This window comes from Plenodomus lingam (assembly GCF_022343315.1).
Source record: "Plenodomus lingam strain CAN1 chromosome Unknown scaffold_20, whole genome shotgun sequence".
Taxonomy (NCBI): domain Eukaryota; kingdom Fungi; phylum Ascomycota; class Dothideomycetes; order Pleosporales; family Leptosphaeriaceae; genus Plenodomus; species Plenodomus lingam.
The window spans coordinates 940,051-954,720 of NW_027093974.1; the positions used below are offsets into that span (position 1 = coordinate 940,051).

Here is a 14,670-nt window from a genome sequence, read left to right on the forward strand (position 1 = left end):
ATCATTCTCTCACAATAGGACCGTCGAAGGGTACAGCATCGCAACTCCGCTGATGTATACGGACAATCAGCGGACATGGTGCATTCGCTCGTTTTCATCGCGTATGACTCTGAGATCGTGCGTATTCGGAAGTCTGTAGCTGGTATCCACATGCCAAGCACCGCGGTCGTGGCCTGCATCTCTGTCGTGCAAATTCTCCGGCTCGTCGTTCTGTCGTGCAATCCTGGGCGCGCTAACGCATGACCTTGGATCGGGTTTCACGATAAATGTGCTCGCATCTTGACTACCATGTTGTCATCACATGGTACCTGATCCATTGTGTCGAAGCATGTATACAAACCCTTTGATGTCGCTTGATGAAGCAGCAAGAGAATCACCGAATAGAATGTGGAAACACCAAGGGTGCCGCCGCTGGCCTGAATGATTATCCCCGCCAACAGCAGGATACCGTATAGCGACAACAGCTATGGACAAGCTGAATACCACTTCTGCCTCTTAAACCCCACCTCTCACGCAAGCCCCCAGAAAGCTTAACTTGAGCGGAGAGAAACCTCATGGTTTCCTTCCGGCCCCGCATCCCGTCGAAAGGGGCTCTGCATTGCATGGGATATGAGTCTGAAACCATTGCACCAATGTTCCTCCAATGAACATCCCTCCAAGCCAAAAGTTATCTTTCATACCCCAGAATTCCCCACACATGTGGTCCAACAGCGATCGGTTTCCCCTAGACATCAACACAATAAGCTTAGATTTATATTGCTTGGCTAATGGAATCGGGCAATGTATGACATTCTTGGTGTGATCAGCAGGGCAACGATTGCCAAATGTGGCTCTTGAAGATGCTGCGTACCAGAGTGGTGACTAGCAAACCATTTAGACGCGGAAAATTTACCATCATCAGGCTAGGGAATTCGCAAATCTTCCGTTGGCAATAGTTGATGGAATGCGTCGAAGAGTATGTATAAAAGGACGACGGCGAGTGCTAGGAAGTTGTATCTTCATCAGCGACCACTTTCCATTGCAGTATCAACAGTGCCAATTATCAACTACCTCATAACCCTCTTTCATCATGCACGGCTCCTCTATGCTTGTAGCTGCTCTCGCAGGCCTCGCAGTGGCTGAGGTTAGGCACCCACACCAGCCTCGCGCTGTCACCAACACTGCCCTGCAAACCACCTTCCCCAAGGCATCAGGTACCACCAACCTACCTGCCGCGAGGACTATTGCCGCAAATGCAAACTTTGACGGTGAACTGAAGCAATGGGACCGTAGCTGTATGTCCTTTTCGTCAACTGTCGACGGATCTTCCGAAAATCTACTAACACGGTATAGCCAACACCTGCAGTGGACAGGACGAGACGGGCGAGGCAGCCGCTGTATTCATCCTCGAGAACGGTGCCGTCCTCTCGAACGTGATTATTGGACCAAACAACGGAGAAGGTGTCCATTGCCGTGGATCCTGCACTCTGAACAACGGTAGGACTCTGTCTAATGATCAATCCAATGTAATCTTCTTGCTGACTCGGTATCTCACAGTCTGGTGGGTGGACGTCTGCGAAGACGCCGCAACATTCAAGCAAGGCTCCGGCACCTCCTTCATCAACGGAGGTGGAGCCAAGGGCGCAGACGACAAGGTATTCCAACACAACGGCGCAGGCACACTGGCCGTCAAGAACTTCTACGCCGAGAACATCGGAAAGCTCTACCGCAGCTGTGGAAACTGCAAGACACAGCATGGCCGCAAGAGCACATTCGACAACATAAAGATTAAGTCTGGCAAGCTTGTTGCCGGTGTGAACGGCAACTATGGAGGTAAATGCCATCTTCTATATAAAAGTACAAAGGGGCCAGCTGACACAAAGAACAGACACCACCAACATCAACAACTCCTGTCTGCTCGACACCAAGATCTGCGAACTTTTCAAGGGTGTTACCAGTGGCGAGCCAACCAAGACCGCATCTGCACCTGATGGCAAGACTTGCGCTACCAGTGGCATCAAGACCAGCGGATGCTAGACGCTGTTCCTTGACAGTTCTAGAATGAGGATCAAATCTCTATCAAGAGACTATGAAACGGTCCTTGTCTTCATGTATATACTTTTTTGCCTCTTGATTTGGGGAGCACAGAGCAGTGTCGCTGCTGTACATAAATATGAATATGTGGATATATCACTATGGTGTCAGCTATGTCTGCGATGTGATGTAGAAATAAGGTCCTTCTTCGTGCCGAATGTTATGCCGAGATGGTTCTGTTAAGATGTCTTACTAATTGATTATGTCTACATCGGGTGACTAACTTCTCAGCCTCGTGGTCGGTATTCTGCAAGATATTAAAGCAGGGAATAACCTATAATATTGTTGCATCTCCATATCGAATTGTGACACTGCTGGGAACCAACAAGGCGACCATGCGTTCCTGTCAGCCCATTTGGCTGCTGGATCGCTGGACGATGAAACTAATACCATTTAAGTGATTTGGATAATCTATGAAATTTAAGATCGTATCCTGAGGACAGTCAAGGCAAGTAACAATTAGCTGGGCGATGGTAACGTCCAAGCGTGGGGGTGCACAGCGGAGGTACTGGTAAAGGAAATCCGAGTTCACGATGACGTAGGTGCGCGCTTGGGGACCTGGCACCCTGCTTGTCGCCATGATAGCTACAGTCTTGTAGCTCCAACGTCCAGCGGGAGGCTTAGTACTCCGTTGTATCTTTCTCGCGGCCCATAACACCCGGCTTCCTGGGATCTCGAGGCACTCCCTGCCCCAGTGATCCAGTGAAGTTATGAAGCACCGACTGTCTGCTCTTGTAGCACTCCCGCACGTTTCAACATACAGAGCAGCTCAAAGCGCACGATTACACCACAAGCCTTTGCTTCACACATCACTGCGTGTCGGCCAGAAGATTCCTTCTCAATGTCGAGGTTTTGCGGTCTCGTTGAAATTGTGGAGTGAAAGCGACAGATTTAGGGAATACGATAATTCAAATGCCAGGCCTGCGGAGGACCTGAATAACAACATTACACAGGAGGAGAAAGACCATTTTGCAAAGAAGCTGCGTGAGGACAAGGGCAAACAAATACGAACGCCATGGCATCGAGAAGGTAGCGATGTACCGCCTGTACATCGACAAAGAAGCGCTGGAGCGATGACGAAGGGTGAGGCTTACCATCCAGCGGTGCAAATGGCAAAGGCTGATAGTGGTAACATAGGCAAACTTCTCACAACGCCGTCACGCATGCTCAAGATAATCCTTCCCCTTACCACACAGGATGTCAACAGCGACCGTAAAGATATCGAGCCGCTCGCTCTCCTCGTCCATCCACAACAGCCAATATCATACCTCGAGCGTTTGATCCAAGCTGAGCTACCCAGTATAAAAGATAAAGAAGGTCGAGAACACCAACCACAAGTGTTCTTCCGTGCAGAAGACTCTATGCAGAATGACGCGCAGCCTTCACCGTCGTCTGAAACAACCGTCAGCCAGGCGAGTGAACGCATAGCAGATCAAAGTGGCGAGGAGGACTTTGAAAAGGTCGACGAGATTCGTATCAACGGAAAGACAGAAAAGACAGGTAAACTAAACAGTAAAGATGACAGGACACCGGAGCAAGCTGAAAAGCTACGGGGAGGGCCTGGCCAAGGAGGTGTAGAATCCTACTCTGGACTGGGCCAGGAAGCGCCGTCAGACAAGCGCGCAGAGCGCAAGTTTGTACGGTGGTCTTCATCAACTGAAATTGGCGACTTCATTCGCGACGCTGCGCGGGGGCAGGAATTTGCGATTGAGATTGAAGGGGCGCCAGAGGAGATTCGCGTCGGTGTACCCAGTTTCAACGAGCGGACCTACTACCTGCGAATGCGTCTGCGCAAGACATCAAGGAAGATTAGCGAAATGGCCGACATCAAGAAGAAGTGCGACGAGCTCGCTCACAAAGCAGCAAAGAATGTTGCAAAGGCTGGGTTCGCTGGTGTCGTGGGCTGGTGGGGAATTGTATACTACCTTACTTTCCAAACGGAACTGGGCTGGGATGTCATGGAGCCCGTCACGGTAAGCGGTTTAATTCATCCCTTTTCATCTCTTCATCAAACGCAGGAATGTGCTGAGTGATTTCATAGTACCTTGTCGGCCTGTCCACCCTCATAGGCGGTTACATGTGGTTCCTCTATCACAACCGCGAAGTCAGCTACCGCTCCGCCATGAATTTCACCGTCTCGCGGCGCCAGCAAAAACTTTACGCCCAGCACAACTTCGACCTGCGCAAGTGGGAGGCCCTGATTGAAGACGGCAATACCCTGCGCAAGGAGATCAAGGCGGTGGCTATGGAATACGATGTCGATTGGGACGAGCTGCAGGAAGAAAAGGACGAGAAGGTTGCAGACGCGCTTAAGACGGAGCGCGTGAGGAAGAAGGAAGGGAAGGAGGACAAGGAGGAAGAGGATGAAGAGCCGAAACCTACGGCTGAGAAGGAGGGGGAGAAGAAGTAGGGGCTGTTGGTGTACCTTTCGTGGCTGTGTGCTTGGGATGTCATTTTGAGCGTGGCGTTTTGTTTTGTACAGGATAGCTGTGGTCTGTAGCATGGGCACGCATAGCATAGTGGAGCGATTATCTTCGTACAGAATAGAGCAAGAATACTTTTGTGTATCCCATCTTCGAACAAAGTAAAAAACTTTCGGATTTTTTTTTCCTTCTTCCAAACTTTCGACTTTACCCCCAACAACGCATTACCGCTGTTCCCGTAATGCTGACATGGCGAGGAAAAAACCTGGTGCCTGGGTGTGCTTACGATGCTTATGTTACTGTAGCTAAACACGGACTTTTGCGGGTAACGCCCTGTGAGCGAGGGTGATGAGAGTGGGCTGGATGCGGTATGCATGGATGGTTGGGGGGTTCCGTTTTGGGAGAGATGAGATGGTGGGAGTGTTGATGAGGTGGTTGATAGTGTGGGATATGATTTGGGCACGTTTGGTTGCGATATTGGGTTGAGTGAATGGTGGGATTCTAGAGATTGTATTGACAATTGCTGTCTGGGTACCGGTAAGGGTTATTGTTCTTGCATGTGCTACGAGTTTATTCGTGCTGGTAGATACACCGTATCGTACTGCTACGTGTGCCCCACAACATCAGCACGTGTAGTAGGTAGCTTGGGTGTAACTTGACATGAATGAGGGGCATATGGATATAGCAGTGGAAGCATCTCTGTGTTGAATTAGGACGACGCCAGTCCGCTAAGACAGTCGTGATTGCACGAATCAGAAGTTTTGACCTTTTCTGTACACAGGATTCCAATTAGGTAGGTAGTAGCCGTGGTGTGAAGAGGATGGTGTTCACGCCTCGCCAAGTATGGAAAGTGGTGTGTGCTGTGTGTGTAAATATTGCTATTTTTATCTCGCCTAGGTTATTTTCCTCGAACTTCTTGCCTCCTCGCCAACGCCAAATGCCAACACCAACAACGGTACCATAGGCATCAATGTCAAACTCAACAATGCTCGTCACAATGCATTCTGGCCGGAATCCAACGCGTCTGGGAGGGAAGTGTAGGAGGTATGGCTGGGATTGATATTGCAGAGACGTCGCAAAGGGGTTTGGCTTCGAGGTGCGAGCGGTGCATCCAAACGTTGCTTTACTTAGCCGCCGACACTTCTCTGCAGGCAGGGATACGGCATATGCGCTATGTCAGAGGGCGCATGAGGTGGCCGCCATTCGCCAGTCAAGCAAAGTCAAGCCTCGCTAGGCGGCCTGATGTCGAGGCCCGAGGCTGGATAGGGTAACGGTGCAGCATCAGACTGCCCCAGACGTCCCATCCCCAGGCCCGGATCGCCCTCAATGCTGGGCGCAGAAGGGGGGCGGGGCGAATGGCATGGCCCAGCAACAGCAGGCCCAAGTCGGTGACTGTGAACAAGCCAACCCCTTCGCGTACATCTTTCACCTTGGACTCGACGGCCTCCTCGACGGCCAGGACCCACAGCCCACCATTGTCCATGTCGCCCTGTTGCAGTGGGCCGCCGCCTTGTTGTGTGAGGTGACCAAACCGTAGTGTGCAGCAACGCCCACGCCTCCTGTCCACCCAGACCCATTCAATCGCCCGCTTCTATCGCCGGTGCGACTCGCTGGAGCCGCTGGGGTGCTTTTTTGGGTTCTGCTCGTTATGGATATGGCTTCAGAGCAACTCGATCATGCCGTGCCGCGCTCCCCTCTCCCTCCTCCGCCTCCGCAACCACCGCCGCCGCCTGCTCCGCCTGGCCAGCAGCAGCAGCAGTCGCAGCAGTCGCAGCAACAACAACAACAGCAGCAGCAGCAACAGCAGTTCCACGCGCCCCAACGCTCCCCGCTGAGGCCGTTCGCCGTGCAACCGCCCCTCCTCACCACGACCGCCCTCGCGCCACCGCCTCCGCAAGGGACCCCGTACCTGCATGGCTCGTCGTTGCACACGCCTGCCACTGCTGCCTCGAGCCTAAGCCTCCCGTTCTCGCCGTTCGCCGTTGTCAATTCTCCGTCGACGTATGCCAACAACTCCATTCCGCCTTCTCCCATGGCTGCGAGGAATCAGCCCTCTGTTCCGTACAATCCACAGCAATGGACTCGTGGGGGCCCGGTGAGCGGCCAGCATGTTCAGCATGCGCAGACGTCGGTACCGTCTCGTCTTCATGATGTGACGGGCATGGAAGGTATATACTCTTTTTTCGAAGTTGCATGTTCACCTTCAGTGGATAGGCTACATTGGATGGCTCGTGTATTTTTCCGTAGGATGGAACATGATCGAGGCCCATCTGGTCATATCTGAGATTCCATGCTAAATATCCTCAGCGTCCATGCCTTCCCCACCTCCTCCCTACTCGCCAGGCCAGACTCCAAATAGCTCGCATAGTCAACACACATCACCACACTTGTCTGGCGGTGCATTCCCTCAGCATCATCCTCCTCCACCGCCAATACCACCCACGAGCACTCCTTCATCGGCGCGGCCCATTTCTGGCTATCACAGTCGACCTGGTTCAATAGTGATACCCTCGAGTGCTACAAGCATAAACTCGAATGCTCAGTTTCCGCCACCGCCCCCAAGGAATGGCCCAGGGAGATCGGTTTCTCGAGACAAGATCGTCTCCAAGTTTAGCTTGTCATCGTTTAGAAATCGCAACAATGAGCACAGTCCTGCGCCAAGTGCGATTGACTCTCTGCACATCAACACTTCAGATGCCATCATGCGTGCACCAGCCTCTCCTGGGTTGATCGCGCAACGTGCTACTTCACAGTAGGCGAAGTTTCTATCAATGAATGTCAACAAGCTGACCTGAATATAGTTATGTCCCTTCTGCACTTACAGAGCGACGGTATAGTCCCGAGAGCCAATCTCCTTTGAGGGCACCAACGGCTCGAAGAGCAGCGTCGGCTGGAGTCCCCGGCTATGAGACGAGAACACCTATTGATGAATCGCCGGTTGGTCCTCAAGGCACCTGGAGTCGATCTTCGCCTCTGCCCCCACCTCCGCCCGGTCCCCCACCGAGTAGTTCAAGATCGCAGAGTATGGGACCTGTCCAGGACACAATACGAGGACCCGGTGGACCATCCGCTCCACCAACTAGAAGGCCCGGTCAGAGCACGTTGGGACCTATACCGCCAACTCCTTTGGGCTGGCAAGATGAGCCTGTCCAGGCTCGTGCTAGGTCTCCTGCGGCTCATGGTCTGCATCTTGATACTGGGAACCAAGGAGCTGGGTTACATGAACAGATTGCGCAACTTTCGGATAATGGCAGTGCGTCGATGTCCTCAGGCCCGACCAACAGCAGCCTGCATTCAGGAAGCACCATTCATCGCACGCCACAACGTGAGCAGAGCAATCGCGGAATTCGTGAAAGAAGGAGCGAGAGTCGTGCTGCGCGTGGCGCCACAGAGCCGAGTAATAACCCATGGGCACATGACTTGGAGGCAGAGTCTACCAAACCTGCAAATCTGGAACTAGGAACACCTGAAGGTGGCCTGACTCGACGTGGAGCTGTGACTAGGGGCACTCCTCGAAGCGGCGGCGCACTTCGATCACCAAGAAGTGGGCATGTGTTTGAGGATCCTGATTCGTCGAATTCTACTCCTCGCATGGAGGTATACCAGAGATCTGTGTCTGGTATTGCGCCCACACCACCTTTCTCGCCAGGTATGGATAGTCTTAGTCGTTCTGCTCAGAAAGCACCGGCATCGTTCCCCTCAAAGGCCCTTCCTACCCCGCCCTTGAGCGGATACATCGATAGCGCTGGACGGGACCTGACCAGTCAAGCAGGTTCCGCGAATCGGTCAAAGTCGCACACATCACACACATCAGATAGGCAAACGGAAGGCAAGGCTATCCATACGCCTAGGCCACTGGATCGCGATTCGTTTGCTCAAAAATCGATAGAACGTCACAGACAATTCATTGAGAGGGAAATGGCCGCACAATCCGATCAGGATAGACTAGAGCTCTTTGCTGAGTTCATTGTGACTGAATCTCGGCTCCGTCGGGATCGCTACTCCACTGCCTTCGATGCCATGGCCGGCGATATCATGGATCTGACAAGAGACATGTGGCGTTCGTACGGTAATTACACGGGAAGAAGATCAGCGACACCCAACACCCAGGCGATGACGCCCGGACTCAAGGGGAAAAGATCGCAAGCATCACTAGCAGGAGAGTCGCCAGACACAAGGTTTTCCAATTCAATGCCCACAACGGCGGCAAGTCCTGCGTCATCAGTGGGTAATTTCACCCCGCATACCGAGCCAGCGTCCCCGTCCAGTGCATCGAGCCAAAAAGCCCGCGATGCAGCTTGGGCCAACAATTATCATCCATCCCTGTCACCAATCCCCAGCATGGCTATGAGCACTGTGCCGGATGAAGAGGGTTCAAGAGGACGCTCAGCAAGTCGCTGGTGGGAAAGCGACGGAGGATCATCGGGAGTAGGCGGGGGGAGGCGATTGGAACGGAGCAAACGAGAGTCCAAGTACATGAGTTTGCCCAAGGAAGCCCGTGAGAGCTTGCAATGGGCGGGTGGTGATCAAAACACACTAGGACAGCGTCAGGACTCCAGCGGCCGACAGATGTACGGTCCTCACGAGTATCCTCCGGAGAAGGTTGGGATGCATCCCGAACCTCAGCCGCAGTTGCAGCCACCTTACGGGTATCATCCAAGATCTGCAACGGCAACACCAGATTCACATAAACTGGATGTTTCGAGACTTGTCACACTTCCTCCTTCATATCCACGGCATCATCCGGCTGTCAACAACAGTCACCCCGATTTGGCTTCTATTAGGGGCAGCCTACGCACACTTACAGACTTCGAGGAAGTAAAAAGCTCCAAATCGAATTTTGCAACGAAAATAGAGGAACGCAAGGAGCAGGAAAACGCATCGCTTTCGGATCGAAGAGCTCAGCTCCGCTATAACATTCAAGATAATGTTCGCAACGGCGTCATGTCGTTTGCCGATGCAGCCAAGGCAGAAGCGGACTTTGAATCTCGAGAACACCAACGAGCGCAAGATGTGGTACAATATGTCTTCGACACCTTTCAAACAGAGGTGGCCAATCCTCTACATGCAATGTTCTGTGAGCGCATCACCAAAGCTACAGCCTCCATGGAGCAGCTGAAGGGACGCCTAAGTAATGAAGCGCAAGAGTTGAATCCCAACCAGATGCAAGAAGAGGGAGATGAGAAGCCTGAATTGTTGGAGATGCTCACATTGCTCAAGTGGCTATTTGAAGCTCGTGAGCAACTGCATAAAGAAATGTTCGACCTGGAAGATGAGCGCAATGATCTGTACAGAGACATCATCGTTCTACCCTACGTACAACAGAAGAACGAGCAAAAGGTCAAAGAAGCTACTAGCTTCTTTCAACACGACGCACAGGATCGCAAGGTCACCTTTGAGAAGGGGGTTTTGAAGCGTTACGAGGACTTTATGAATGTAATCGAACAGAACGTAACAAGAGGGGTGGAAGCCCAGCTATCGGCATTCTGGGATATTGCACCAGGGTTGTTGGCCATCGTCCAGCAGGTACCTCAACGTCTACACGGGTTCGAAGTCTTGGTACCTCCCCAAGAGTATGAGGAGAACCCAGCATACCACGACTACCCGTTACAGTATCTGTATACGCTTCTTGCACACGCCGGTCGCTCCGCCTATCAGTTCATCGAATCGCAGATCAACCTACTGTGTCTGCTGCATGAAGTCAAGACTGGAGTGATGACAGCTGGGTCTCGCCTGCTCGAGACCCAGAGGTTGCAAGAAGGTGAAGACTTGGCCGGCGTAGATCGAGAGATGAAGGCTATCAGGGCAGATGAAGAACGTCGCTTAACAGATGATCTCAAGGAGAAGGTTGGCTTAGTCGAAAGCCAGTGGAATGAAGCCCTTGGCCAGGGCCTGGAAGACTGTAAATCGAGGGTGGAGCATCATCTCACCGAGCAAGCTGGCTGGGATGACAGCCTGACGGAGTAGCACAAGGGAAGGAACGGATTTGGAGTATTTAGGCATGGCTAGCATCTTTCACGTCTGCATACCGATACCCGTTTGAAATATACGTTTGCGCATCCGGATTCCAGACTCAACGAGCAATATGGCCCTGCATGCACGTTGCCAGAGTGATTGCTAACAGAATTTGACATGCGCCTATGCTCATCGATATAACCTGCCGTCTTTCGTATTCATTTAGTTTTGAGGTTCCGACTTGGATTCTCGGAACGATCAAGGCTTTCTTCAGTCTGACCAGCACATACGACACCGATCCCTGTGTATATGCAGTCAGCCCTTCACTTTATAGGTATGCACAGAACGGTCCTTCCTCGCTTGGGGACCTCTTCTGCCATGCGTGACATGTAAACCAGACGTGTGAAACACTCCCAAGGTTCCACGCGGTAAAATCGATTGCGAGTTTTTGGTTCGCCGCTGAAACCAGGGGCAAACGAGGGCGACGACAGAGTGGTTGACACTGCCCATGCAGATGTCGCGGCAAGTATTGTCGGTCCGTTGCTGCCCAGGTTTGATATGCACAAAGCTCTTTCCTCCATTCACCGCCCACGGTTGCGCCGCCTCAATCTGGCCAAGCGTCTTCGCACGGGCCGCACAGACGTGCCGCACAGAATATTCTTAAGAAAGCAACCTCATCACTTCCTCCAACCGCAACCGTCTTACCGCCCAACCACACCGACAGCTTTCTCAGCCACGGTTCCCTGCGAGCCGTTCATAACAGAAAAAGAAACAAAAAAATCCAGAAAACAAAAGAAAACCCCGTCTGACGACCTCCGCCAAACATCCTCGTCAATCCACTGTCGCTTGTTCGCCGACAGTCCTCCCCCTCCACCTGCCACCACACCCCTCCTCGCGAAAAAAAAAACAAGCTGTGCGCCGGCTCTGCTCTGCTTCTGCTCTTTGGGCTTCTGCAAACACTTTGCTACCCCGCATCTTCTCCTGCTTCAAGTTGTCAAACGTAGAAGGTGAGTCCTCAAACTCTTTTTTTTTGTGTGCGAAGCGAGCACAAGTGAGGGCACGGCTGCTCCTGCCCTGACCCCACACCACCTGCGCCCACGACCAGCTAGTTGACAGTTTGTGACGCAGTTTTACAACATGTCTGACGTCGCCAACTCTACCTCGCCTGTCCAGGACAGCGCGCCCGCCAACGGCACCCAGATCGACACCAACGTCGGCGCTACCCAGGGCGAGGCCCCCACCCCCACCACTGCGCAACAGGCCCACCAGAACTCTGCTTCGCTCTATGTCGGCGAGCTAGACCCCTCTGTCACCGAGGCCATGCTCTTCGAGCTCTTCTCTTCGATTGGCCAGGTCGCTTCCATACGTGTTTGCCGCGACGCCGTTACCCGTCGCTCGCTCGGTTATGCGTATGTTAATTACAACAGCTCTGAGGATGGAGAAAAGGCCCTTGAGGAGCTGAACTACACTGTCATCAAGGGAAAGCCATGCCGCATCATGTGGTCGCAGCGTGACCCCGCTCTCCGCAAGACTGGCCAAGGTAACGTCTTTATCAAGAACCTTGACCATGCCATTGACAACAAGGCGCTCCACGACACCTTCGCTGCCTTTGGCAACATTCTCAGCTGCAAGGTCGCTCAGGACGAGCACGGCAACTCCAAGGGCTACGGATTTGTCCACTACGAGACCGCCGAGGCTGCCAACAACGCCATCAAGCATGTTAATGGTATGCTGTTGAATGAGAAGAAGGTCTTTGTCGGCCACCACATTCCCAAAAAGGAGCGTATGAGTAAGTTCGAGGAAATGAAGGCCAACTTCACCAACATCTACGTCAAGAACATTGACCTGGATGTTACCGACGATGAGTTCCGTGATCTCTTTGAGAAGCACGGTGATATCACTTCCGCCTCCATCGCCCGCGATGACCAGGGCAAGAGCCGTGGCTTTGGCTTTGTTAACTACATCAAGCACGAAGCCGCCTCTGTCGCCGTCGAGACCCTCAACGACACCGAGTTCCACGGTCAGAAGCTCTATGTCGGTCGTGCCCAGAAGAAGCACGAGCGTGAGGAGGAGCTTCGCAAGCAATACGAGGCTGCCCGCCTTGAGAAGCAGTCCAAGTACCAGGGTGTCAACCTTTACATCAAGAACCTGAACGATGATGTCGATGACGAGAAGCTTCGGGACATGTTCACTCCGTTTGGTACCATCACATCCGCCAAGGTCATGCGTGATGCCATGCCTGCTGACCGCTCCGACTCGCCTTCTGACAAGAAGGAAGAGGAGAAAGATGGCAAGGAGGAGTCCAAGGAGACGGAGGGTGAGGCCAAGGAGGACTCTACTGATGACAAGAAGGAGGACACCAAGGCTGGTGATAAGGTCACCATCAAGGGCGAGAAGAAGATCCTCGGCAAGAGCAAGGGCTTCGGCTTTGTTTGCTTTAGCAACCCTGATGAGGCTACCAAAGCCGTCACTGAGATGAACCAGAAGATGCTCGAGGGAAAGCCTTTGTATGTTGCTCTCGCTCAACGCAAGGATGTCCGCAAGAACCAACTCGAGGCCACTATTCAGGCCCGCAACCAGCTTCGCATGCAACAGCAACAGCAGCAGCAGTTCGGTGGTATTCCTCAGATGTTCATTGCCCCTGGCCAACAGCCTATGATGTTCCCTCCCGGTGGTCGAGGCCAGATGCCCTTCCCCGCCGGTATACCCGGCCAGCAAGGCGGCCGAGGTGCAGGTTTCCCCGGCGCTATGCCTGGCCAGCAAGGCGGTCGTGGTGGACCCAATGCCCAGCAGATGCCTCCTATGTACATGCCACCCGGCATGGCCCCTGGCGCATTCCCTCCTTACATGAACCCTCAGTACCTTCAGCTGGCTCAGGCTGCTCAGCAGGCTATGGGTGGACGCGGCGGCCGCGGTGGCCCAATGGCTCCCATGCCCGGTATGCCCCAAGGTCAGATGGCTGGTGTTCCTGGTATGCGCGGTGGCCAAGGAGGCTTCCCTCCCCAAGGTGCTGGTCGTGGAGCTCCACAGGGCCGCGGTCAGCCTCCTATGCCTTTCCCTCAAGGCGGGCGTGGCGCTGGTGGTCCTGGCGGTGTTGACATGGGTGCTCTCAGCTCTGCTCCCCCCGGTCAGCAAAAGCAAATGCTTGGTGAAGCTCTCTACCCCAAGATTCACGAGATGCAGCCTGAGCTCGCCGGAAAGATCACTGGTATGCTCTTGGAGATGGACAACAGCGAGTTGATCAACCTGTAAGTTTTCCCAGTCCTATCGAACTCGAATTTCACATGCTGACTTGACGAAGGACTTCTGACGAGGCCGCTCTTCGCGCCAAGGTCGAAGAAGCCATGAGCGTTTACGACGAATACGTCAAGAACAAGGAGGGTGAGACTGAGAAGGAGGCCCCCAAGGACGAGGCCAAAGAAGAGAAGGCTTAAATTGTCTGTAGTGGGCGTCATGTCGGATTTATTCGCTGTCACTTGTGAACGGCAGCAACTCCCCATGCTTTCCTGATATCTTCAATGGCGAATGGCGCATGGTTTACGGCTCTTTCTTACGACGGACGGCTTATGACGGATTGCACAAAAGTTCTTCACGTTTACGATGCGATCTCCGGGTTTCTCTTAGCTTTCGAACAGCTGACCCCTTCACTGGACGTTGGCTGTCACACCATCTCGGTCTCTCGGATTGGTTATGTCTTCCATACTACCCCTTTCCTTGTTTCTTTTTCTTTCACCATAGATGACAACGACATGGATATGGGTGGACACGTGGTTGATTTCGCGCGCAGAGTTTTATACCTCCAAGCGGCCTGAACAGTGGCTGGCTTATGACTCAGTGCATCGCTGAGAAATGGATAATGATGGCCAAGTATGGTGGATGTAGTGGATATATATATTACGGCGGCGAATGTATCTGGTCACACTGGATAGCTCACAGCGGAAAGTAAGATCTTACGATGTAGCACATACTCGTAATACATCTACCTACATTCTAATATGCACCCCATGTGACTGTCTAGGAACATTTGCCAGTTGTTGCAGCATCACGAGACTTGAGTGTATCGACCGACGGTGACGTTGGGCCAATGGCAACCACCAGCGGCATAGCTGACATCGCTGGCGGGTAATTCACAGCTCGCGCCACAATCTGTTCATCGAGGCGGCGTGAGCTTGATAACCACAGCTTGCTTAAACATCATCTTTATTTCCTCAACTCTGCA

The 14,670-nt window shown here is 52.9% G+C and overlaps 4 protein-coding genes across 4 annotated transcripts; all 4 read left to right on the top strand.

The window, feature by feature from the left end:
• Positions 1-1,069: 1,069 nt before the first annotated feature.
• On the top strand, positions 1,070-2,016 carry IAQ61_011302 (uncharacterized protein; the record flags this gene model as incomplete). Its single annotated transcript, XM_066099140.1, has 4 exons — positions 1,070-1,274; positions 1,333-1,476; positions 1,537-1,812; positions 1,868-2,016. 4 exons carry the CDS (start codon positions 1,070-1,072, stop codon positions 2,014-2,016), a joined length of 774 nt encoding a protein of 257 aa, XP_065950659.1.
• A 767-nt stretch (positions 2,017-2,783) lies between these two features.
• Positions 2,784-4,483, top strand: IAQ61_011303 (uncharacterized protein; the record flags this gene model as incomplete). The annotated part of the gene is made up of 3 exons (XM_066099141.1): positions 2,784-3,156; positions 3,211-4,046; positions 4,115-4,483. 3 exons carry the CDS (start codon positions 2,784-2,786, stop codon positions 4,481-4,483), a joined length of 1,578 nt encoding a protein of 525 aa, XP_065950660.1.
• Positions 4,484-5,083: 600 nt separating this feature from the next.
• Positions 5,084-10,628, top strand: IAQ61_011304 (uncharacterized protein; the record flags this gene model as incomplete). The annotated part of the gene is given in 6 exon segments (XM_066099142.1): positions 5,084-5,131; positions 5,394-5,533; positions 5,763-6,018; positions 6,034-6,664; positions 6,804-7,248; positions 7,298-10,628. Coding segments are annotated over 6 exon segments (4,686 nt in total), but the record flags the coding sequence as incomplete, so codon positions are not given.
• Positions 10,629-11,145: 517 nt separating this feature from the next.
• PAB1_2 (Protein phosphatase PP2A regulatory subunit B) lies at positions 11,146-14,451 on the top strand. The gene is made up of 3 exons (XM_003843805.2): positions 11,146-11,458; positions 11,580-13,699; positions 13,753-14,451. The coding sequence occupies exons 2-3, from the start codon at positions 11,589-11,591 to the stop codon at positions 13,883-13,885; spliced, it is 2,244 nt and encodes a 747-aa protein (XP_003843853.2). The 5' UTR covers positions 11,146-11,458; positions 11,580-11,588; the 3' UTR covers positions 13,886-14,451.
• The last annotated feature ends 219 nt before the right edge of the window (positions 14,452-14,670 follow it).